Source organism: Spinacia oleracea, chromosome 1 (genome assembly GCF_020520425.1).
Source record: "Spinacia oleracea cultivar Varoflay chromosome 1, BTI_SOV_V1, whole genome shotgun sequence".
NCBI classification, from domain to species: domain Eukaryota; kingdom Viridiplantae; phylum Streptophyta; class Magnoliopsida; order Caryophyllales; family Amaranthaceae; genus Spinacia; species Spinacia oleracea.
In genome coordinates, this window is record NC_079487.1 from 36,285,425 (window position 1) to 36,310,606 (window position 25,182).

Genomic DNA, 25,182 nt, shown 5'->3' on the forward strand with positions numbered 1-25,182 from the left:
ATAAGGAAATAAATCTATAAATTTGGGACGCTCAAAATAGAAAACATGACAATAATTTTGGGATGGATGGAGTATTTTTTTTTCTTAAACTCTTCCACCAACTTTTTCATGCTATATCTTACTTTATCAACATTTTATTATAACCACCCACTTTTTTGCACAACTTGTCATATTTGTCTTAATATTTGTGCAAATAAACATCATAAAAATCATTATGAAACGAAGGTAGTACATCAAAGACAAGAGATTGTCCAAAAAAATCTAAGTTGAAGATGGTGAAAATTGAGGGGGGGGGGGGGGGGGGGGAAGAGAGGGAGGTAAGGTGAAAATAAGGAAAAGTGGTTTCCCTCCATTTCAAATGAGAAAGGGTTTTCCACCTTTGAACGAGTCATGAAAAAATGTTTTTCATCCCTTACGTCCAACCAAACAACGTAAAATGATTAAAAGGGAAAATCGTTTTCAATGAAAACGTTTTACGTCCTACCAAACAGTATTTACACTATAGTAAACCTGGTCCATGCTATGGACCAGGGTATTATAGTCTTTGCGTTGTTGCGTGCGAGAAGGTAACTGCCACGTGCTTTCCTAATTATATATATGTTTTTTTTTTAATTTCCTTTTTCCCGGCTTTTGAACTTCTCACTCAACTTCTCTCTCTAAACTGCTTTCGAACTTCTCTCTGAATTTCTCTCTCCATTTCAAATTTAATTTAGTGATTATTTTCATCCATTTGCATCAAATTACTCTTCCGATCTTCTTTTTTCTAAAAAATGGTGAAGAAAGCGGCACCGAAGAATCCGGCAGCGAAGAAACTTGAATTCGACAATTCCGTTGCTGAAATGGCTGTTGAAGCTCCTCGAAGGCGAGGAAGAAGGCCAAATGCTGTTTCTGAAGAAATTCCTGGTAATTCGAACTTATTTTTTGTTTGATTTTGAATTATTGAAATGTTTGTGGTTTTTGCTGAAATTAGGTTTAGTGTTTCATGCAGTTACTGTTTCAAAGATATAGTTACCTTTTATTTGCTGTTTCTGAAGAAATTCCTGTTAATTCAAACTTATTTTTTGTTTGATTTTGAATTATTGAAATGTTTGTGGTTTTTGCTGAAATTAGGTTTAGTGTTTCATGCAGTTGTTGTTTCAAAGATATAGTTACCTTTTATTTGCTGTTTCTGAAGAAATTTCTAGTAATTCGAACTTATTTTTTGTTTGATTTTGAATTATTGAAATGTTTGTGGTTTTTGTTTGAAGTTACTGTTTCAAAGATATAGTTACTTTTTATTTTATGTTACGAAGTTTTTAAGTGTTTTTATTAGTGACTGGTTTGTTCGTAGTTTTTTAGAGTAATTATATTTTTAAAAGGTTACTATATTTCTAAAACAGTAACTATGTTTTTAAAATAGTTACTGTCTTTTTAGAAAGTAAATTAACTTTTAAATAGTAACTATGTGTTATAATTAGTTACTATCTTTTTTAGACAGTAAATATAGACAGTAAATATAACTTTAAAACAGTAAATATGTGTTATAAATAGTTACTGTGTTTTTAGAAAGTAAATAAACTTTAAAATAGGAACTATGTGTTATAAATAGTTACTATCGTTTTTAGAAAGTAAATATAACTTTAAAACAGTAACTATGTGTTATAAATAGTTACTATCTTTCTTAAATGTTATTATAAAATTAAACAGTTACTATGTCTAATAAATAGTTACTATCTGATTTAAATGGATACTCTATGTTTATGTATTTATTATATTATTTGAAAGGTTACTATATGATTTTATTGGTTACTATGTGATTGTAATGGTTACTATATAGTAATATTTTGTTTTATAATTGTTTTGTTTCAGTTGCTAAGGAATCTGTGTCTATAAAGAAGAACAAAAAGGCTGGCAGTCCGAAATCAAAAGCAATTGAGCTTGTATCTGAAAAAGAACCAATTGAAGAAGAACAACCTAATCAACTAGTTTTACAAAATTCTTCTCTGGTTGACGTTCCACAGCTTGAATCTCATCAACTATTCATTCACAAGTTTTGAAAGAAGTTGGCGCTGATGGCCTGCCTATCGTGTAAGTGTTAGTTTAATTTAGTTAATTGTTCTAAATAGTTACTATATGTTCAAAATAGTTACTATATTGTTCTAAGAGTTACTATATTTTTTAAATAGTAACTATATTTTATAAAAAGTTACTATATGATTCCAAAGGTTACTATATGTTGTAAACAGTTACTATATGATTCCAAAGGTTACTACATGTTTTAAATAGTTACTATATGATTCCAAAGGTTACTATATGTTTTAAATAGTTACTATATGTTTTTAAATATGTTCTAAATAGGTTCTATGTGTACTATGTTTACAATAGTTACTATATGATTCCAAAGGTTACTATATGTTTTAAACAGTTACTATATGTTCTAAATAGGTTCTATGTGTACTATGTTTACAATATTGACTATATCAAAGGTTACTATATGTTCTAAATAGTTACTTTATGTTTTAAACAGTTACTATATCTTCTAAATAATTACTATATGTTATAAATAGGTTCTATGTGTACTATGTGTAGTATAGTTACTATATTATTTGAAAGGTTACTATATGTTTTAAACAGTTACTATATTTTCTAAATAGTTACTATATGTTTCTAATAGTTACTACATGTTTTAAACAGTTACTATGTGTTCTAAATAGTTACTATATGATATATAAAGCTGACTTACTTTCATTATTCATTTTTTTCAGGTTTAATTTTGATACACAATGTTCAGGAGGTTCATTGTGTAAATTAATTAAAGACTTCTCTCCTGATCAAAAGGCATGTGTTCAAGAGATAGGGTTTGGAGGATTGTTAGGCCTTCAATTAAGTCGAAAAAACACTCAGATGATGTACTGGTGCATCAAGTGCTTTGATGGTGTGAGTTCTCTGTTTACAATCAGTGATTCCAAGCAATTTGAAATCACTGATTATGATGTGTACTATTTGTTTATGCTCCCCCTTTCTGAGCTGGAGGTTGAAGGGGTTAAACGTGGGCACAATTCCACTAATCCTGATTTTGATTTGAAGATCAAGTGGAGAAAAGAGTTCGGTTTTGAAGAGGTCAATGCTCAAATTCCTATAAGGTTGCTTGAGGACAAGATTAAATTGTTGACAGATGGTGGTGATCTGTTTAAACAATTATTTGTTTTTGTTGCTTTCTCTACATTTTTTACTCCAACAGCCAATAGGACTGTAGATTTGAGATTGGCTAAGGCTTTGGAAGATCCTAAAATGATTTCCAAATACAATTGGTGTAAATACGTTCTTGACGTATTATGTGAGGAAACAGTGAAATTTAAAAATTGTTTATTGAAAGGCAAAGATCAAAAGACATTTGGAGGCTGTGTTGTGTTTTTGCAACTTGTGTATTTTCAGAGGATTAAGTTTAGGAATTCCAGTGGTATTTCTGATCAATTACCTCTTATTCAGCATTGGACATCGAAGATGGTAACCGATCGGATTCATGCTGAAAATGCCAATATGAGTGCATTATATGGTTCTGGTATATTGGAGAAGGAGAAGTATCCAATTTCCAAAAAGTTTGTTTTTGTTGATGGTCAAATAGATTTGACCCAAATCAAATCTATTTCGAAAGAAAATGAAGCTGGCAGCAGTGGGGGAAGAGCTGAACAGCCCTATGTTGGGCGTCGAATTCCAAGTCGGCGTCCTAGGATTCTTCAGTTTGAAATCCCTAATTCTCATCCTACAGATGAAGAAATTTTCTCTAAAGCCACTGATGTAAGTTTACTTTATTATTGATATATTTGTCAATATATAGTATAGTTATTTTTTATATGCTATAGTTATCTTTTATACACTATTGTTATCATTATCTTTGGTTTAGTAAATGTAGGTATATATAGTTATCTTTTATATTCTATAGTTATCTTTTATATTCTATAGTTATCTTTTATATTCTATAGTTATCTTTTATGTACTATAGTTATCTTTCATACACTATGTTACCATTACTTTGTTTTAATAAATAGTAACTATATGTTTTAAACAGTTACTATATGGTATAAATAGTTACTATATGTTTTATGTACTATAGTTATCTTGTGTATACTATAGATATCTTTTATATACTATAGTTACCTTTTATTTACTATAGTTATCTTTTATTTTCTATAGTTATCTTTTATATTCTATAGTTACTTTTCATATACTATAGTTAACTTTTATACAGTTATCTTTATATACTATAGATACCTTTTCTTATAATATTTTTTGTATTTTTAGTTAAATTTTCATATTATGTTCCATATTTAAATTTATGTATTTTGTTATTAGGATTTTCATGGTCAGTGGTTGTTGATGAAGAGAGATCTGGATGTAGTTTCAGCCATCCATGCTGAAGAGCTGTTCAAATTAAAGGCTTCAATGCCTTCGCAGAACCATGGCGATGATATTTTGGAAAATTCCACTTATCAAAAGATGGTTGATGAGTTGGTGGAGATTCATCAGTTGGTGAAGAATCTACCAAATGGTTGGGATGACATTTTTGGTTCAAGTAACAATCCAGTTGTTACTGCTGCCCCTCAACCTTCTGCCGTTGTTCCAACTCAGCCTGCAGTTGTTACAGTTGCTGTTGTTGATGCAACAACATCTACCGAAGAAATTATTCGAGAAGTTAATCCTGACACTCAAATAAATGCAGTTCTTGATTCTTTGAAAAGCAAAGCTAAAGAAATTACGGAGGATGATGATGAAGAAATAGAAGAATATGAGCGCGTGTGGGTGAAGGAAATAATGCCCTTGGTCCAAGTATGCATTCAATGTTAAGTCTAATAAATGCGGTTCAGTATTAATTAACAAGTTAATAATTCAGTGAGATCAAGTGAGCTGAATGCCTAGCTAGAGGCCGCTTCAGTTCAAGTGGAATTAATGATATTAATCCACAGCTTACTCTTGACTGAACCCGTAGGGTCACACAAATAGTACGTAAACGGATCAAGTATTTAATGGCATTAAATACTCCATCTATGGATATTCAGAATCGACGGATCTTGGTTTCAGTGGGAGCTGAGATCGTCACAGGCAAGAAATGAATACTCCGGAAACGATGATATTGCCGGAAACGGAAATATGGATCGTATTGAAAATATAAATATTATCCAAGTCGTAGATGTTGCCGGAAACGGAAACATGGTACGTATCGGAAAATATTATCGGAAATGGAAATATTGCCGGAATCGGAAATATTGCCGGAAACGGAAATATTGTCAGAATCGGAAATATTATCGGAATCGGAAAATAATTCCGGAAACGGAAATATTAAATATTTGTTCGAAACGGAAATTGATTCCGGAATCGGAAATATTGAATATTGTTCGTATCGGAAATGAATTCCGGAATCGGGAAATTAATCGGAAGCGTATCGTACGAATTAGCATCGGACGAGGCCTGCCAGACGAAGGCCCAGCACGAAGTCGGGCCATCGCCCAGCAAGCCAGCGCGCCACAAACGCACCAGCCAAGGCTGCGCCAGGCCCACCGCAAGGCAGGCCCAGCGCGCGCCAAGGCTACGGCAGCGTGTGGGCTTGCGGCAGTGGGCTGCGAGCTCGCGGGCTGTGCGCGCGCGCATGGCGCCCCTCGTGGGCTGCTGTGCGTGCGTGTGTGTTTGTGTGCTACTCGAATCCTAAAGCTACCAGGATTTGTCATATGATTAAATCTAATCCTAAAAGATTTAGTTTATTTAATTAGAGTTTTAGTAGGATTATAATTAAATAAATTAGTATCCTAATAGGATTCCAAATCCTTTTCCATAACTCTATAAATAGGTGCCTAGGGTCACATATTTACATCGAGCATTCAAGTATTCAAAGTGAGTTTTTGAGAGCAAAATTCAGTCATACAATTGCCTATAAAGTGCCGAAAATTCTAAGTACCTTAAGGGCGATTCTAGTTGGTCAATCTTAAGGCGGATCCGGACGTGCTGTGGACTATCTACGGAGGGACGACACTTGGAGTCCTAAAGACTTGTTCTTGTTCGGTTCGGGCGCAGCTAAGGAGGGCACGCAACAAAGAGTATGCATCTGAACTATGCTAAATGATTATGTGTAAATAATATGTTTTCCTGGCTTTATGGTTTTTCCGCATGATTTATGAATTGTCATATGTATCATAACCTAACAGTGGTATCACGAGCCTCTTATTATTTTCATAATCTAAAATTGCATGAACATGGTTAAATATTACAAATTTGCAAGAATTAAAAGGGGTGATTAATTTTCGTAATTGTTAATTAATTGCAAATTGCGTTTATTTAATTATACGTACGCAATTTTTCGGCAGTTTCTTCGTTACTCATCCAAATCGAGTGATTTTTGTGTCAATTCCGCATGTAAAAGGCATTCTAAAATTTTGACAAAAATTTTTTTTTTCTGCCTAACCCAGAATTCTCAAATTCGAAGCCTAACTATGACTTTTCGGAGGTTTTAGTTTTTCGAATGCAAAATTTCGTAAATTTAAGATGTTAAATTAAATATTGCGATTCTTGTTGATAAATCTTGAATTTTTGATTGACCTACTGTATAGGTTTAACAAGTTTGAATGCCTAGCCTTGTTAATTATGCAATCTAATTTGTAATTATGATTAATTTGTTGAAAATTAGAATAATTTAGAATTAATTTGATTTTTCATAATTAATTATAATTTAATTAGATACCTATGATTAAAAACCACCATAAAAATTGTAAATTTATGTTAAATTTTAAATTTTTATGACCTAGACTTGAATCCATGTTAATCGGAAATCAATTGAATAATAAATTTTCGATTTTTCGCCCTAAAATTATGAAATTAATATTATTTATTAATTTGTCATTAATTTTAAATATAAATTTTTTAAATTTTATGCGATTCGCTCGTATAACTTGCACGCACAATGCAATGGACGCTACGTATTACCCTTAAGGGGTGTTGTATAGTGCGGGCATGTGACGACGAGCAAGGGAGCTCGTCGCCCATGCGGCACGAATGCAATGAGCAAGGCCATGGTGCACGAGCACAAGGCAGCAGCCCTGCCTTGTGTCGTGGGCTTTGAGCAATGGACGAATGGGCGAGGGCGAAAGCAAGGCACAGCAGTCGCGTGTGGGCAGCAAGCGAGCTGCGCCACAGCGCGCACTGCCTCGCGCAAGCGTGCGGAGCCTCGCGCGCAGCGAGCGCAAGCTCGCATGCCACGAGTGCTACGCCCAGCGTCGATGCCTCGCGCAGCGAGCGAGGCTCGCAGGATCGAGCGCTGGCAAGCGCGCGCAGCGAGCTATGGCCCGCATAAAGCGAGCGCTGGCGAGCGCGCGCTGGCTCGCATGAAGCGAGCGCTGGCGAGCGAGCGCAGCGAGCGATGGCTCGCATGCATCGAGTGCTGGCGCGCGCAGCGAGCACCAGCTCGCGTGATGCCTTGCGAAGGAGAGCAGCAGCAGCGATGCGACGCAGCGCATGGGCTGCGCGCACATGGCCAGCGATGGTTGTGTGCGTGTGGCCCATGGGCGTGCGTTGCGTGGGGTTGTTGCGTTGCGATTGGATCGTTTTGAAATTTTAATTTGAAATTTTCAGTTTACGTAATTTTAATTAATTTTAAAATTAATAATTTAAATTATTTTCTTGGATTTTAATTTTGAATATTGTAATTATAATAAATTTTATTTATTCTAATTATTTTACTAAAATTAAAATCATGAATTAATTTAAATACGACTGAAATTAAATTAAACTTTTTGGATTCAATTATAAATTTATATGAGCTTTATATTTTAATTAAATTTGTATGTTTCCGGTTAGACTAGAAATACATTTTTATGTTTAAAATTAGTAAAGCATATGAATTTATTGGTTTAAGTGGGAGCCCTTTTAGTCATAAACTCTTGATTAGGTCTACAAATCCTTAAGGTTAAAACAACTTGATTAGAATTGAATAATTGGTAGATTATTGGTGCCCTTGATTAATTGCTGTAAATGTTTACGTGATGCATAATGTGTTTTACTAACCAGCTATGTGGGCCATTCATGATAATGAATGGGTGAATGGTATATATTGCATATGTACTGTTTTGCAGGTTATGAAGTGACTAGTATGGCCCAAATAGGATAAAAAATATGGTCTGCGTACCATTAATTTGAATGTAATTGGTCTAAAGTACCAAAGTTGTTTTTCAATTCAAATATGGTCTGCGTACCATCAAATAGTTGTAATTAGTTTTAATTATAGCTTATCCTATTTGAAGAAAATGGTGCCTCCCACGGAGATTTTCAAGACGGACTTTGAAGTTAAAGCTTCAAGATGAAGTCGGGCCATACTAGATCACATTTATCTTATGCATGTTTTAAGTTATTTATTGCTTTTAAATATGTCTTAAAATGCATGAGATCAAAAGCTTGATTATGTTGCATGATTAAGGATTTTAGTTCACTTAAAATCTAACCAACATAGTAAGAGCCTTAAGTTCCAAACTTAAAAATTGAGTTAAAAGGTGCCATGCCAAAATATACACTTGCTTGGATATCCTTTACATCAATCTAGTAATAGTTTTCGCTCAGCGAGGTGTTACTTATTGGTCCTAAAGGGGCAAGGTACACAAATAATTGTGAGTACATGTTAGTTTTGGTGAAACTCAACGATATAAGTAAGGAGTCCTTTTATGTCGTGGCAAAATCGATAGGTTTACCTAATAAGTTCCTAGACGTACCTATCAACCAAGAATAGTTTCTAGACTATTAGCAAAAGGCTTTTGCTTACCTAAGATGTTTTAGGATTAAGTCGACAAACTGTGCTTAGTTCTTCAATGATTTTAGGATCTTGGAATCATTTTATTCACACCTGCCGGAACACATAACTTGAATAAAATTCTTAATAAACATTGAATTATGCATGTATGCTAGAATTTAAGTTTATTAAGAGAAACTGTGAATGGTTATTTATTTGTTTATTCTTTTCAATTGTAGTTTTAAATATGGCAAACAACAATTCATTCAACATTCGATCAATTCTCGAAAAGGAGAAGTTGAACGGGAAAAACTTCCTTGACTGGCAAAGGAACTTGCAAATAGTTCTTATGCAGGAAGAAAAGGAGTATGTCCTAGAAGAGGCGATGCCCGAAGCCGCAGGCGACGGGGTCACTCAGACAGCCCTCAATCGTTGGATTGATGCCAACAAGGATGTGAAATGTCTAATGTTCGCCACCATGAGTGCAGATCTGCAGAAAACGTTCATCAACTCAGATGCTTTCACAATCATCAGTGAGTTGAAGAACATGTTCCAAGATCTGGCTCGAGTCGAAAGATTCGAGACTCATAGGCAAATTCTTGAAAGGCGAGCCCGTAAGTCCACATGTTCTCAAAATGATTGGACTCATTGACAATATGAGTCGGCTGGATCAGCAATTTTCTCAGGAAATGGCTATAGACACCATCCTCCATTCTCTTCATAGCGGGTATGATCAGTTCAAACTGAACTACAGTATGAATAGTCTGGACAAAACGCTCACTAAGCTTCACGGTATGCTGAAGACCTCTTAAAAGACGCTCAAAAGTGATAAGCAGGATGTGCTTATGGTGCGTGGGGGCAAGTTCAAGAAATCTGGAAAGAAGAGGAATGCTAAGAAAGGTGGCAACAAGGCCAGCCCAACTAAGCAAACTGGCGCCAAATCTGTAAAGAGGAAGGTCAGTCAACCCACTTCTGAATCCGAATGCTTCTACTGCAAGAAGAAGGGGCATTGGAAGAGAGATTGCTTGAAGCTAAAGGAAGATCAGAAGAATGGAACAGTCGTTCCATCTTCAGGTATTTTCGTTATAGACTGTATACTTGCTAATTCAACTTCTTGGGTATTAGATACAGGTTGTGGCTCACACTTATGTTCCAATCCACACGGACTAAGAAGAAGTACAAAGATAAGCAAGGGTGAAGTCGACCTACGAGTGGGAAATGGAGCACGGATTGCTGCATTAGCTGTAGGAACTTACTATTTGTCGTTGCCCTCCGGGCTAGTTTTGGAACTAGAAGAGTGTTTCCATGTTCCAAGTCTTACTAAAAACATCATTTCAGTTTCTTGCTTAGATGCTAAGGGATTTTCCTTTTTAATAAAAGACAATAGTTGTTCGTTTTATTTTAAAGAGATGTTTTATGGATCTGCTAGATTAGTCAATGGACTTTATTTATTAGATCACGACAACCAAGTATATAACATAAATACCAAAAGGGCCAAAAAGGATGATTCAGATCTCACCTATCTGTGGCATTGTCGATTAGGCCATATAAACTTGAAACGCTTAGAAAGACTTCAAAAGGAAGGAATTCTGGAACCATTTGACTTAGAGGATTATGGTAAATGCGAACCATGTTTACTTGGCAAAATGACAAAGCAACCTTTCTCTAAAGTTGGAGAAAGAGCAAATGAACTATTGGGTTTAATCCATAGAGATGTATGTGGACCAATGAGTACAAATGCTAGAGGTGGTTTCAGCTACTTTATCACTTTCACTGATGACTTCAGTAGATATGGTTATGTCTACCTAATGAAGCATAAGTCTGAATCCTTTGACAAATTCAAGGAATTTCAGAGTGAAGTAGAGAATCAATTAGGCAAGAAGATTAAGGCACTGCGGTCTGATAGAGGCGGTGAATATCTGAGCTATGAATTTGATGACCATCTGAAAGAATGTGGAATTCTATAAGAATTCACTCCTCCTGGAACACCACAATGGAAAGGTGTGTCGGAACGGAGGAACAGAACCTTGCTAGACATGGTCAGGTCAATGATGGGTCAGGCCAAACTTCCATTAGAATTTTGGGGACATGCACTAAATACAGCTGCACTCACTATAAATAGAGCTCCGTCTAAAGCTGTCGAAAAGACTCCATATGAATTATGGTTTGGAAAGCCTCCAAATGTGTCTTTTCTGAAGATTTGGGGATGTGAAGTATACGTGAAACGATTGATTTCAGACAAACTTCATCCAAAATCTGACAAATGTATCCTTGTGGGCTATCCAAAGGAAACAAAGGGGTATTACTTCTACAATACATCTGAGAACAAGGTGTTTGTTGCTCGAGATGGTGTCTTTTTGGAGAAAGATCACATTTCCAAAATGACAAGTGGGAGAAAAGTAAACCTCGAAGAAATTCGAGTCGAACAACAAACTCTAGAGAATGCTCAAGATGACATTCAGGATGAAACTCAGAGATCTTTAGAAGAATCTGGTGAGATTCATGGTCAAACTAGAAATGTTACCCCGCGTAGATCGCAAAGATATAGATCTCAACCGGAAAGGTACTTAGGTATTTTGACGAACGAGAGCTATGACGTTCTATTACTTGAAAGTGATGAACCTGCGACTTACAAACAAGCTATGACGAGCCCTAGCTCCAAGCAATGGCAAGAAGCCATGCAATCTGAATTAGACTCCATGTCTGAAAACCAAGTATGGGATTTGGTCGATTTGCCAGATGGCTACCAAGCCATTGGAAGCAAATGGGTTTTCAAACTGAAAAAGGACAAAGATGGGAAACTTGAAGTTTTCAAAGCTAGATTGGTTGCAAAAGGTTACAGGCAAGTCCACGGTGTGGATTACGATGAAACCTTTTCACCAGTTGCAATGCTAAAGTCTATTCGGATAATGTTAGCAATCGCTGCATATTACGATTACGTAATATGGCAGATGGATGTCAAAACTGCTTTCTTAAACGGCATTTTAACAGAAACTGTGTTTATGACACAGCCTGAAGGTTTTGAGGATCCAAAGAATGCTAAAAAGGTATGCAAGCTAAAGAAGTCAATCTACGGATTGAAGCAGGCATCCAGGAGCTGGAATATACGTTTTGATGAAGCAGTCAGTGACTTTGGTTTCATCAAGAACGCAGACGAATCTTGTGTATACAAGAAGGTCAGTGGGAGAAAAATTTCTTTCCTAGTATTATATGTCGACGACATATTACTTATCGGAAATGACATTCCTATGTTGAACTCTGTCAAGATTTGGCTTGGGAAATGTTTTTCGATGAAAGATCTAGGAGAAGCACAGTACATATTGGGCATCAAGATTTACAGAGATAGATCTAAAAGGATGATTGGACTTAGTCAAAGCACTAATATCAATAAGGTGCTTGATAGGTTCAAGATGGAGGACTCCAAGCGAGGCTACCTACCCATGTCTCATGGAATGACTCTAAGTAAGAATCAGTGCCCAAAAACACTTGATGAGCGTAGACGAATGAATGGGATTCCATATGCATCATTGATTGGTTCAATAATGTATGCTATGATATGTACACGCCCGGATGTTGCGTACGCACTCAGTGCTACGAGCAGATACCAGTCAGACCCAGGAGAGGCGCATTGGACTGCTGCCAAGAATATTCTGAAGTACCTAAAAAGGCACAAAGATGACTTCCTGGTCTATGGTGGAGATGATGAATTAATTGTTAAAGGCTATACGGACGCAAGTTTTCAAACCGACAAAGATGATTTCAGATCACAGTCTGGGTTTTTCTTCTGCCTCAACGGAGGAGCAGTAAGCTGGAAAAGTGCTAAGCAAAGCACCATTGCGGATTCTACAACTGAAGCGGAGTACATTGCTGCACATGAAACAGCAAAGGAAGCTATATGGCTAAGAAAGTTCATAGGTGAACTTGGTGTAGTCCCCTCCATTAAAGGACCAATAGCCCTGTATTGTGATAATAACGGAGCTATTGCACAGGCAAAGGAGCCTAGACACCACCAGAGAGTCAAGCATGTACTTCGTAGATTTCACCTTCTACGAGAGTTCGTTGAAAGAAAAGAAGTCGAGATAAACAAGATCGGAACTGATGACAACATATCAGATCCATTGACTAAACCTCTGCCGCAGGCGACACACAACTCGCACACTGCAGCTATGGGAATCAAGCATATTGGAAAATGGCTTTGATGACCCTGTTTAATGTTTTAAAGTTTTAGAGTTTAAATCTTTGTAAAACATTATTGGTTAATCATTCACAATAAATGAAAAGAATTCATTTTTCCATTTAATTTATGGTTTATTAAATGATGAGTCCCTTCAATTTGACGATATATTCAAGATAGACTGTCAGGACCAGTCCTGTGACTAAGAAATGTCTATCAAGTGAACTTGAATGTCAAAGGTTGAAAATGGTCCCTAGTCGGAGTTTTCTATAAAATTGGACGCATAGAAAACGTTAGACGACTAGAATGCAAGATGACTAGTAGTTCCGTTTCTTGAACTATGTGGACATGGCAATGTCATAATCATTTGCATAGATACTTACTTTGGGAAGACTAGTATCGGACAAGACCTATGAAACTTTATTGTAAGAGATGAAAATCTGTCATAAGTAAATTTCATTAAAATTATTAGACACTAAATCCTCAATACCTGAGTGATTTGAGATTACTTGTTTGAGAACTGGTTGCTTTGACTTTGACCAACCGTCGCACCGTAAAAGGAGGCTATAAAGGCAACGCTCAGGTAATCACCTATCAAACGAAGTCTAATCTTAAGATCGCAAGATTGGGATTGTCCTCCCATAAATCGGGATGAGATGCTTAAAAGTTGTACAAGGCCACTCGGAGAGCTAGAAACTGTGAAATGCATGGCCGTGCTCGGATGAATCATAGGCTATGATTATCTGTTTATTTGATCAGTTGAACTCTGAAACCGAGAAACACCTCTGGACATAATAAGGATGAAAACTCTTACCTTATGTTCAAGAGCAAGCATCGAGCGACAAAGGAATTAGGAAATGCACACTTGTCCCTAAGGACAAGTGGGAGACTGAAGGAAATAATGCCCTTGGTCCAAGTATGCATTCAATGTTAAGTCTAATAAATGCGGTTCAGTATTAATTAACAAGTTAATAATTCAGTGAGATCAAGTGAGCTGAATGCCTAGTTAGAGGCCGCTTCAGTTCAAGTGAAATTAATGATATTAATCCACAGCTTACTCTTGACTGAACCCGTAGGGTCACACAAATAGTACGTAAACGGATCAAGTATTTAATGGCATTAAATACTCCATCTATGGATATTCGGAATCGACGGATCTTGGTTTCAGTGGGAGCTGAGATCGTCACAGGCAAGAAATGAATACTCTGGAAACGATGATATTGCCGGAAACGGAAATATGGATCGTATCGGAAATATAAATATTATCCAAGTCGTAGATGTTGCCGGAAACGGAAACATGGTACGTATCGGAAAATATTATCGGAAATGGAAATATTGCCGGAATCGGAAATATTGCCGGAAACGGAAATATTGTCAGAATCGGAAATATTATCGGAATCGGAAAATAATTCCGGAAACGGAAATATTAAATATTTGTTCGAAACGGAAATTGATTCCAGAATCGGAAATATTGAATATTGTTCGTATCGGAAATGAATTCCGGAATCGGGAAATTAATCGGAAGCGTATCGTACGAATTAGCATCGGACGAGGCCTGCCAGACGAAGGCCCAGCACGAAGCCGGGCCATCGCCCAGCAAGCCAGCGCGCCACAAACGCACCAGCCAAGGCTGCGCCAGGCCCACCGCAAGGCAGGCCCAGCGCGCGCCAAGGCTACGGCAGCGTTGTGGGCTTGCGGCAGTGGGCTGCGAGCTCGCGGGCTGCGCGCGCGCATGGAGCCCCTCGTGGGCTGCTGTGCGTGCGTGTGTGTTTGTATGCTACTCGAATCCTAAAGCTACCGGGATTTGTCATATGATTAAATCTAATCCTAAAAGATTTAGTTTATTTAATTAGAGTCCTAGTAGGATTATAATTAAATAAATTAGTATCCTAATAGGATTCCAAATCCTTTTCCATAACTCTATAAATAGGTGCCTAGGGTCACATATTTACATCGAGCATTCAAGTATTCAAAGTGAGTTTTTGAGAGCAAAATTCAGTCATACAATTGCCTATAAAGTGCCGAAAATTCTAAGTACCTTAAGGGCGATTCTAGTTGGTCAATCTTAAGGCGGATCCGGACGTGCTGTGGACTATCTACGGAGGGACGACACTTGGAGTCCTAAAGACTTGTTCTTGTTCGGTTCGGGCGCAGCTAGGGAGGGCACGCAACAAAGAGTATGCATCTGAACTATGCTAAATGATTATGTGTAAATAATATGTTTTCCTGGGTTTATGGTTTTTCCGCATGATTTATGAATTGTCATATGTATCATAACCTAACAGTGGACTGCATTTCAAAAATGCATCATTAACAACCATGCTGTATCAAGAGTGAATGTCAGTGTCTATGGCATAGAGGAAAATGTGATGCTTATGTCTCCGTTTATGATAGCATTTGAAGATTTAATGAGGCATCTTCCAGCATTTGTTCAAGAAGTTGTGGACTTTGCTGCTCTGACTGATGGAGAGGGTATTTTGACTGAGTAAGTAGAAGTTTTCTCATTTAATAATTTATAGTTACCTTTCAAATAATATAGTTACCATTCATATATTATAGTTACCTTTCATATAAAATAGATACCTTTCATATATTATAGTTACCTTTCATATAATATAGTTACCTTTCATATAAATGTAGTTACCTTTCATATAATATTGTTACCTTTCATTATTTATAGTAACCCTTCATATAATATAGTTACCTTTCATATAATATAGTTACTCTTTTCTTAAAAGTGAAGTTGTTGCCCTAACTTTATAGTAACCTTTCATATAATATAGTTACTATTTTTATACTATAGTATCCTTTTGTTTACTATATTTACCTTTTATATTCTATTGTTACCTTTTATTTATTATAGTAACCTTTATAATTCTTCTGACATATTTATTGTTTCTTTTTTATGTTTTTCAGTGATAAAGTTATAGAATACAATCATTTTATTGCTATAGGAAGAGATGACATGTGGACCCTTTCTTCCACATTTGATATTCTTTTGATTCATATTGAAGCTTGGGCTTTTTTATTGAATGAAAATGAAAGAAATCCTGCCGGTTCTCCTCAGAAGCTGTTTTTAGGTGGCACGTATTGTGTAAGTTATATTTTTAATAATATAAAATGTTAATTATTTTAAATTTTTTTGGCCTTTGTTTAATTTTTCTTTTAATATTGATTTGCAGAAATATGTTGCTGATTTGATTGAGAAACCAGGCAATGAAAAAATCTTGTCTGAATTGTGTGTTTGTCTTAATTATGGTGTGAAAGATGTAAATGGAGTTCAATCGTTGAAAGATTGTAATATGGTATGATTTATATTTTCTTTATATAACCATATTATCTTTTTCTTTTTTTGTCTCCTTTCTTGTAGTTGTAATCTGTTGTTTTTCTTTTTTATATAGATTTTTGCTCCTGTTCTGATTGAAGACCCGAAGCATTATTACCTGTTTGTCATTAGTATGAAAGACAAAAGTGTCTATTTCTTTGATAATATGCTTCTGGAACCAAAAGAGATGGAACAAAGGAAGAAAGCTTATTCTGTCTTGGTAAGTTTTTTTTATAGTTACCTTTTTTGTTGTTATAGTTACTCTATAAATGTTATAGTTACCTTTATATTAGTCTTTCTTTTTTAGAGGAACTATATTTTTGACAAGGTTACTATTTGTTTAAAACAGTAACTATGTTTTTAAAATAGTTACTATCTTTATAAAATAGTTACTATATGATTCCAAAGGTTACTATATGTTGGTAATGGTTACTATATGATTTTAATGGTTCCTATATGATTTTAATAGTTACTATATGATTTTAATAGTTACTATATGATTTAAATGGTTACTATATGATTTTAATAGTTACTATATGATTTTTAACCCACTGGTAATAGTTACTATATGATTTTAATAGTTACTTATATGATTTTAATTCTTACTATATGTTGGTAATAGTTACTATATGATTTTAATTCTTACTATATGTTGGTAATAGTTACTATATGATTTCAAAGGTTACTATATGTTGATAATACTTACTATATGTTATGTACAGTGTTCTTCATTGGAAAAACTACTGAAAAATATGGATAACATTCATCATGAAGATATTAAAAGCTTCAAATTTATCCCGGTCGGTGGTAATTGGAAGCGAGGTGCTTATGACAAAGACTGTTGTGTCTATTTGATGATGTTTATGATGGTTTTTCATGGTGTTGAAACGGTACAAGATGGTGTTGGGATTTTTGACTTTGATCCCTTGGCAGATGTAAGTTTTTGTGTTAAAAATAATTAATGTTATTCATATTTTCTTTTCATTCTTTATAGTTATTGTTTTGTTATCATAGTTACTGTTTTTATTCTTATAGTTACTGTTTAAATATTTGCAGGAAGTTTCTCAGGGCTTGTATTTGTGGCACCATTGTGTTGTCAGATTTGAATTGTTACAGATATGAATATCTGAAACGAATGGTTGCATTCAGGAAATACAGGAAACAAGATGTTTTGGATGCCCTAATTAAACAAAGGGAAGAGTTGACGCAGAAATACATGAATGATGATTCAAAAATTGAAATTGTTGCAAGAAATAGTTCAGCAAGGAAATCCAAACATGTTGAAACAGAAGATGAAGCTGAGACAGATGTCAATGTTGAAGGGAAAGGACGTGGCAAAGGCGGGAGACGCACCCGAGGAGGCAGACGCGGGAAGGCACGTGGACGAGGTGCTTCACGTGGTTAATAATTATTGCTGAAAAAACAATTTAATTTTTTGTGTTTGTATGTAGTCAGATTACTACTTAGAATGTACAATTAATTCTACGTTTGATATAGTTACTCTCAATGATTTTTAATTGTTTGATATATGAGAGTAATTATAACTTTTGCAGTATTTGTGTCATATTGTTCAATTTACTTATTTTAAATATAGTTTCTATTTGAATGAAATAGTTACCTTTCTTCAAATATAGTTACTCTTATAAATTTGTAAGTCATATGATTGCATAACCAAAGTTACTATATTATCAAAATAGTAACTATATTTTATATAGAGTTACTATATGTAAAGAAGGGTGACCACTAAATGTGAAGAGTTGGTATATATAAAAAGCGAATAATTTTGTGTATAAATTCAAATAGTTACTATCTTACATATATAGTTATCTTTAATAAGATACAATTACTCTCTTTTTTATGGTATTTTATTATTTGAGTAACATATAGTTACTATAAGTCATTTTGATTGCATAAAAAACGTTACTATATTTTTTTAGAATAGTAACTATATTGTTCTAAGAGTTACTATATTTTTTAAATAGTAACTATATTTTATAAAAAGTTACTATATTGTCAAAATAGTAAGTATATTTTATAAAGAGTTTCTATATTATCAGAATAGTAACTATATTTTATTAAGAGTTACTATATTGTCAAAATAGTAACTATATTTTATAAAGAGTTACTATATTTTCAGAATAGTAACTATATTGTATTAAGAGATACTATATTGTCAAAATAGTAACTATTTTATAACGAGTTACTATAAATAAACATTGTGTGTTTATAAAGAGTTACTATACTGAATGTATAGTAACTATGTATTGTAAAGGAGAACTATAGTATAAACACTCAATAAATTTGTTTAAAAATGTTGAAGTAACTGTATATGATAATAAAACAAGAACATCACTAAAATAGTTGTTCTTTAGGTGTAAATAATTGAATATTGGGTGTCTTGGATCCAAATTCTTTGTGTTTCTTTTTTCCTTTCTTTGATGGCTGCTTGTAATTGTCATATTGACCCTTTATTCTCTTCTTACTCTTTCCTTTAGTATTAGCACGATCAGGATCAAGCACAATTGTTATTTCAGAATTAGTTGATTCCCCGTCTTGTGTTTCTCGTTGTGCTTCAGCTTTTGCCTTTTCTTGTTCTGCTATCTTTGCAGCTTCTTCTTTTGCCTTCCTTTCTTCTTCCTTTTTTATGATTTCATCAACTGCTTTATTATCCATTTTAAACTTCTCCTCGATAAATTTTCTGGCCTTTGCTATCTTATGCCCTTTCAAAATTAAGTTATAGTATTTGTGGTATAGAGTTTAAGTGTTAAGTAAAATATCAACTGTAATTGTAACTATATGAAAATGAACTAATGGATATTGAAAAAATTACCTTCTGATCATATGTAATCTCCAACCAGTAAAATTGTTGATTTCACCTTTCTCCCTTTTTATTGTATCAACCCTTTCCCATATCTGTTTCTTTGCATATCTAGTCCATCTTGTTGTTATGTAACGATCTGGAATTGTATTGATTGAATGTAAATGCAATATTCTTAAACAATGGAAGCACAACCATCCAGATTCTTCAAAGTTTTTGCATGTGCAAGTGACGGTTGAATCTTCCATTTTGTATTGAACTTCTTGCCTTGATCCTGTTAGATTATTTACATATAATGTAATATTATTCAAAAGAACATCTACTCTAAATATTAAATAAAGATTTATAGTTTTTTTACCTGTTATTCCTTCTATCCACACTTCAAAAAACACTGTTCTTCCTACACTTCCCTTGAACATTGTACTACTTGCCACAGAAAGCTTGAACTCTTCTTCAAAATCACGGAAAAGTGTTATCGTGTATACATTTGCTGCCTGTTTTAATATAGCACTCATACTTAGCTCTGAAGTTGGTATTCCCCTTGTACAGTCAAAGTCGTCTTTTTCTTCGGTTTTTCTCCATCGATTTATTGTAGCTTGAAAAATACTATAGAACTCTGTTAATGTTGTACTTTTATTTGCTTTAAAACCAACAGCATGGTTTGTACTTTCACTTCTTTGTGAAAAAAGTATACCGGCAGAAAAAAAATCTTTACTTAAAGCTGTACACCATTTTTCTTTAAGACCATACAATCTGTTGAACCAGTCATCTTTTTCTAGCTTAAAAGTGTTGATCATAGATTTCCAAGTTTCTTCAAAATCATTTGGTGTTATACACCCACTTAAACACTTGTAGAATGCGTTTTTGAAGTTTTTATCAGACTTCAATAAACCAAACCTACTGTTTGCATTTTTACTCAAGTGCCACAAGCATAACCTGTGTCTTGAAGAAGGAAAAACCTGAAAAACAATAATGAATATATATAGTTCCACAAAATAGTAACTATATTTTATAAAGAGTTACTATACTTTATAAAGAATTACTATATTGTCAAAATATTAACTATATTTTAATAAGAGTTTCTATATTTTCAAAATAGTAACTATATTTTATAAATAGTTACTATATTGTCAAAATAGTAACTATACTTTATAAAGTGTTACTATAATTTCAGAATAGTAACTATATTGAATTAAGAGTTACTATATTGTCAAAATAGTAACTATATTTTATAAAGAGATACTATATTGTCAAAATAGTAACTATATTTTATAAAGAGTTACTATATTGTTAAAATTGTAACTATATTTTATAAAGAGTTACTATATTGTCAAAATAGTAACTATAATATATGAAGAGGTACCTGTTCTATTCCAGCAGCAATAGCTGCATCTTGATCAGTGAAAATTGATATAGGGTGCTTTCCTCCCATAGCCTTCAGAAAAGTTTCAAACACCCAAACAAAAGATTCTGTGGTTTCATCCCCAATGAAAGCACAAGCAAACATTGTGTTTTTCCAATGGTTATTGATACCAACAAATGGAGCACATATGAGATTGTACTTATTGGTTCTGAATGTAGTATCAAAAACTAGAACATCTCCATGTATTTTGTAATCTTCTCTCATCATAGAATCCCTCCAAAATAGGCACTCAACTTTTCCTTCAGCATTGAGTCTTACTCTGAAAAAGAACTCGGGATCTATTGATTGTATGTCATACAGTTTGTTCACTAGTGTTTGTGAATCCTTGCCATCAATTTGCTTCATTTTTAACTTGTAGCAGTAGTTTAGATGATCAATCATCGTATGACCTACACAGTAGTCTCCGCCAGTTTCTGTTGACATATACCTATAAGACTCCATTGGTCTTAGACCACATTCTGACATTGCCTCAATAGCTTCTTTTTTAGGTTCTGTCATTTGTCGTTCCGATCGGTGGAGATAATTACTTATTTCTCTTGTCAATGGGTGATTATGTACCACTACATGCTTTTCTATTTCAAAATCTCCATTTTCATTCTTCTTTGCAAATATTTGAGCTTCACATTTTGTTCTTGTTATCATAACCCTCTTTCTCCTTTCTTTCTTTTTTGCATCTGATTGATCATCTTCATTTTTGAGTTCTTTGTTTTTAGGAGGGTCTCTTATTCCAGCAGCAGAGCAGTAGAAGTATTTTCCATTAACAATTGTGGTTCCTTCTTTATATCTATTCTTCCCTTTTCGTACACTAAAACCAATAATAGCAGCATGTTTGCAATATAGATCATAAATCTCATCGGTTGTTTTCCTTGCTTCTCCAATTAAACTGCCATCTAATTCTTTATCAATGTTTTCTTCCTGCTCATTATTTGGATTTTCAAAGATGTTGTGGTTTGTATCAATTGAATGTATTATTGAACCTGTACAAATACAAATATAGCTATCATTAAATGTGATAGTTACTCTTAATATTTATATAGTTACTCTTTATATGTTATAGTTACTATATAATTAACATAGTTACTTAAGATCTATTGATTGTTATAGTTACTCTACAGTTCATATAGTTACTCTTTATTTGTTATAGTTACTCTATATTTAACATACTTACTTAGGATCTATTGATTGTTATAGTTACTCTACAGTTAATATAGTTATTCTTTATATGTTATAGTTACTATAAGTTAAATATAGTTTATTGCTTATATAGATTATTTCGTTATGTGAAGTTACTTTATAATTAATATAGTTACCTTTCATAAATTATAGTTACTTTATTATAAATATAGTTATCATTATATGTGATAGTTACTCTTCATTTTATACAGTTACTGTTTATATATTATAGTTACTCACAGTTAATATAACTCCTTTTTATATGTGATAGTTACTCTACAGTATATAGTTCTTCTTTATATGTGATAGTTACTCTTCATTTTATATAGTTACTTTTTATATGTTATAGTTACTCTATATTTAACATTGTTACTTAAGATCTATTGATTGTTATAGTTACTCTACAGTTCATATAGTTACTCTTTACATGTTATAGTTACTCTATATTTAACATACTTACTTAGGATCTATTGATTGTTATAGTTACTCTACAGTTAATATAGTTATTCTTTATATGTTATAGTTACTATAAATTAAATGTAGTTATTTCTTATTTATATTATTTCGTTATGTGAAGTTACTCTATAATTAATATAGTTACCATTCATAAATTATAGTTACTTTATTTTAAATATAGTTATCATTATATGTGATAGTTACTCTTTATTTTATATAGTTACTGTTTATATATTATAGTTACTCACAGTTAATATAACTCCTGTTTATATGTGATAGTTACTCTACAGTATATAGTTCTTCTTTATATGTGATAGTTACTCTTCATTTTATATAGTTATATAGTCTCTATAGTTTATAGTTACTCTACAGTTACTTTAAGTCCTGTCTATATGAGATAGTTACTCTACATTAAACATAGTTTCTCTTTGTATGTTATAGTTACTCTGCGTTAAATATAATTCCTCTTTCTGTGTTAGTTACACTACTGCAATTATAATATGTTAACTATATCAATATAACAGTTACTATATATATATTAAAAGATACTATATCATACCTTCTTCAATACATTGATTTGCAACCATAACTTGCTGAGATGTGCCTTCATCTTCATCTTCAACATCATATACTTCTCTATGATTCTCTAAGTTTTCTAAAATAATAATAATTACTCAATGAGTATGAAAGTTACTATAATTTTCTTCGTAGTTAGTTATTAGGATTCGAATATTACCGTCATAATTATACAATTTTTCTTCTATTGCGCGATTTAAATCGATATTCAAATCGATTAAATCGTCCTCCATTGTTGAAGCTCGAAGAGAGAGAAGCTGTTGGAGGAGAGAGAAGCTGCTGTAGGAGAGAGAAGCTGCTGCTGGAGGAGAGAGATTTCAATTTTAGGGTTTCGCGCATTCTGTTATTTTGGAACACGTGATTTCAAACGGTTCAGCGCTGCAAATTACCTAATTACCCTGGTCCATGGTAACCTTAATGGTGGACCGGGTCCATGCAAGCGGAATTGACCAAACAGAGCCTTAGTAAAGTGGATGAAGTGTATGCCTTTAAAAAAATATAAAGTTATATGCTCGGATCTGATGAATTGCATATTTGAGTTGTTTTGGGAAACCGATCTCTCGTGAAACATAAGAAATATCTTGCTTAAAATATTTGTAGAAATTAGATTAGTGGGGGAAATCTATGAAAATTAAAAACTACAAAAATATTAGAAACCACTCTATTCGCGGGAATCTCAATTTATAGGCCAATACGTATCGAGTATTATTGATGGTTTTGGGGGTGACGACTTGAATTCGTGGGGATTGCTAACCACGGTAACAAAGTTGTTGATAATTTATGGTAAAAAGTTTATTTGTTTGATTTATCGCAAACGTTAAGAAATAATATTGGTAGAAAATTTTGATAAGCAGTGAAAAGATGAAATATAAATATTATGATCTCCTTAGATATACAAATCTAATGAAGGGATTTAATTACAATATTTTATAAAGAACGTATTTAGATTAGGGTGATGATAAAGGTCGCAACTTGCGACAAGTTTTAATTGTCGCAATCCTACGTGGTGTATTCTTAGTGGTGCCACATGGGCGCCACATAAGTCATGAGTCAGCAAAATATTTTTATTATTAATGCTAAATTTTTACTATGAAAATATGTAATTAAGGTAGTAGATACAAATAAGGAAATAAATATTTAATATATGTATAATAAATATATATTTCCATTTTTTTTGTAAATTTAAATTAAAACACAAAATTATAATCTAATTATATATTTTGCGTAATTAAAAAAGATACATTAATTTATTATCTAATAATATAATTTAATTTAAGAAATTAGTAATATCAAATAATCGATTACGGTAAAATCAAGAAAACAAAAACTAAATCAGTACGGAGTACTCTGTTTCATTCTCATATGATGTCCTTCATTGTGGCCAAAGAAATTGATTTTTATTTTATTTTAAATAATTTCTTTTAGTTTCCTCCTCTCAAACAGATTATCATTTATCTAGTTTTCCCTCATACAATGAATAGAAGAAGACATTGCTCCGTTAAAAATAAATAAAAAGAGAAACATCATGGGATCGAAAATAATAAAAACAATACATTCAATGGAATGATATATTTCAACCGTTTTAGTTGGACAAAGTGATTTTCTAAATAGTACCGAGTATGTTTTAATCATAAAGCTATTGATTGTTGGGTGAATGATAGATTATACTGATGGAATTTTAATTAATGTGGTGGGTTTGGACGGATAAAGAAGCATATAATAATTTATTTATTTTGAGAACATAATGTTAACGGATTTTATGAAGCAGTTTTTTCTGGTTGCAAAACTGTTTTATTGTAAATTACCTTATTCAATTTGTAAATTAGGATATTGAAATTTTCTTCCTTTTTTTCTAACATGTAAAATATGGTATATAAGTTAAATATCTTATTTTCCATTTTAAAATGTGACATGTAAGCGTAACATGTCCATTGCGACGAGTCTTAAAGGTCGCATGTTGCGACCTTTATCATTTTGCTTTAGATTATATCCATCTCAAAAATATAACGCACTTAACGAATGGATTGTGAGTTCGGAGTTACTTTTGCAACTTCGGGAAACAAAAAAGTGATTAGCAACATAACTAATAATTACTTGGACTAATATATAAAGAGTACTATACTTTTCATGTATTTAACAATAAGTTTTTTAAGATTTTATATTAAACGTGTAATACATATGATTTAATCTATGATCAAAGTTTTATGTTGGTAATGCGTTGTTGTTGCCGGAAATGAATAAGGCGATTATCAGCATAACTTTTCATAGCATTAACCAATATATAAAGAGTATTGTTATCCCACTTTTTGGACTAACGACATAACCGTTCTAACGTTTGATCATGTCGTGTCAGCCAGGTCCTGTCGTGTCGCAGGTAAACACAGCTCCAGGAAGATACGTCCGACGTAGCATCGTACGACGAGGTATAACCGACGAAGGACAGGCGACAGAGTACAGGCAACTGAGACACGTCCTCGAGAAACGGGTTGATAAG

The 25,182-nt window shown here is 33.5% G+C and overlaps 3 protein-coding genes across 3 annotated transcripts; 2 read left to right on the top strand and 1 right to left on the bottom strand.

The window, feature by feature from the left end:
- The first annotated feature begins 770 nt into the window (after positions 1–770).
- Positions 771–15,406, top strand: LOC130463813 (uncharacterized). Its single transcript, XM_056833075.1, has 5 exons — positions 771–903; positions 1,849–2,029; positions 2,745–3,777; positions 4,333–4,779; positions 15,203–15,406. Exons 1-5 carry the CDS (start codon positions 771–773, stop codon positions 15,404–15,406), a joined length of 1,998 nt encoding a protein of 665 aa, XP_056689053.1.
- Positions 15,407–16,059: 653 nt separating this feature from the next.
- On the top strand, positions 16,060–17,647 carry LOC130463815 (uncharacterized). Its single transcript, XM_056833079.1, has 5 exons — positions 16,060–16,222; positions 16,319–16,462; positions 16,965–17,177; positions 17,299–17,315; positions 17,359–17,647. The coding sequence occupies exons 1-5, from the start codon at positions 16,220–16,222 to the stop codon at positions 17,645–17,647; spliced, it is 666 nt and encodes a 221-aa protein (XP_056689057.1). The 5' UTR covers positions 16,060–16,219.
- Positions 17,648–19,068: 1,421 nt separating this feature from the next.
- Positions 19,069–23,008, bottom strand: LOC110794042 (protein FAR1-RELATED SEQUENCE 5-like). Its single transcript, XM_056833080.1, has 5 exons — positions 22,849–23,008; positions 22,672–22,767; positions 20,424–21,460; positions 19,419–20,019; positions 19,069–19,334 (listed from the first exon to the last, which is right to left on the bottom strand). The coding sequence occupies exons 1-5, from the start codon at positions 22,919–22,921 to the stop codon at positions 19,069–19,071; spliced, it is 2,073 nt and encodes a 690-aa protein (XP_056689058.1). The 5' UTR covers positions 22,922–23,008.
- Positions 23,009–25,182: the final 2,174 nt, after the last annotated feature.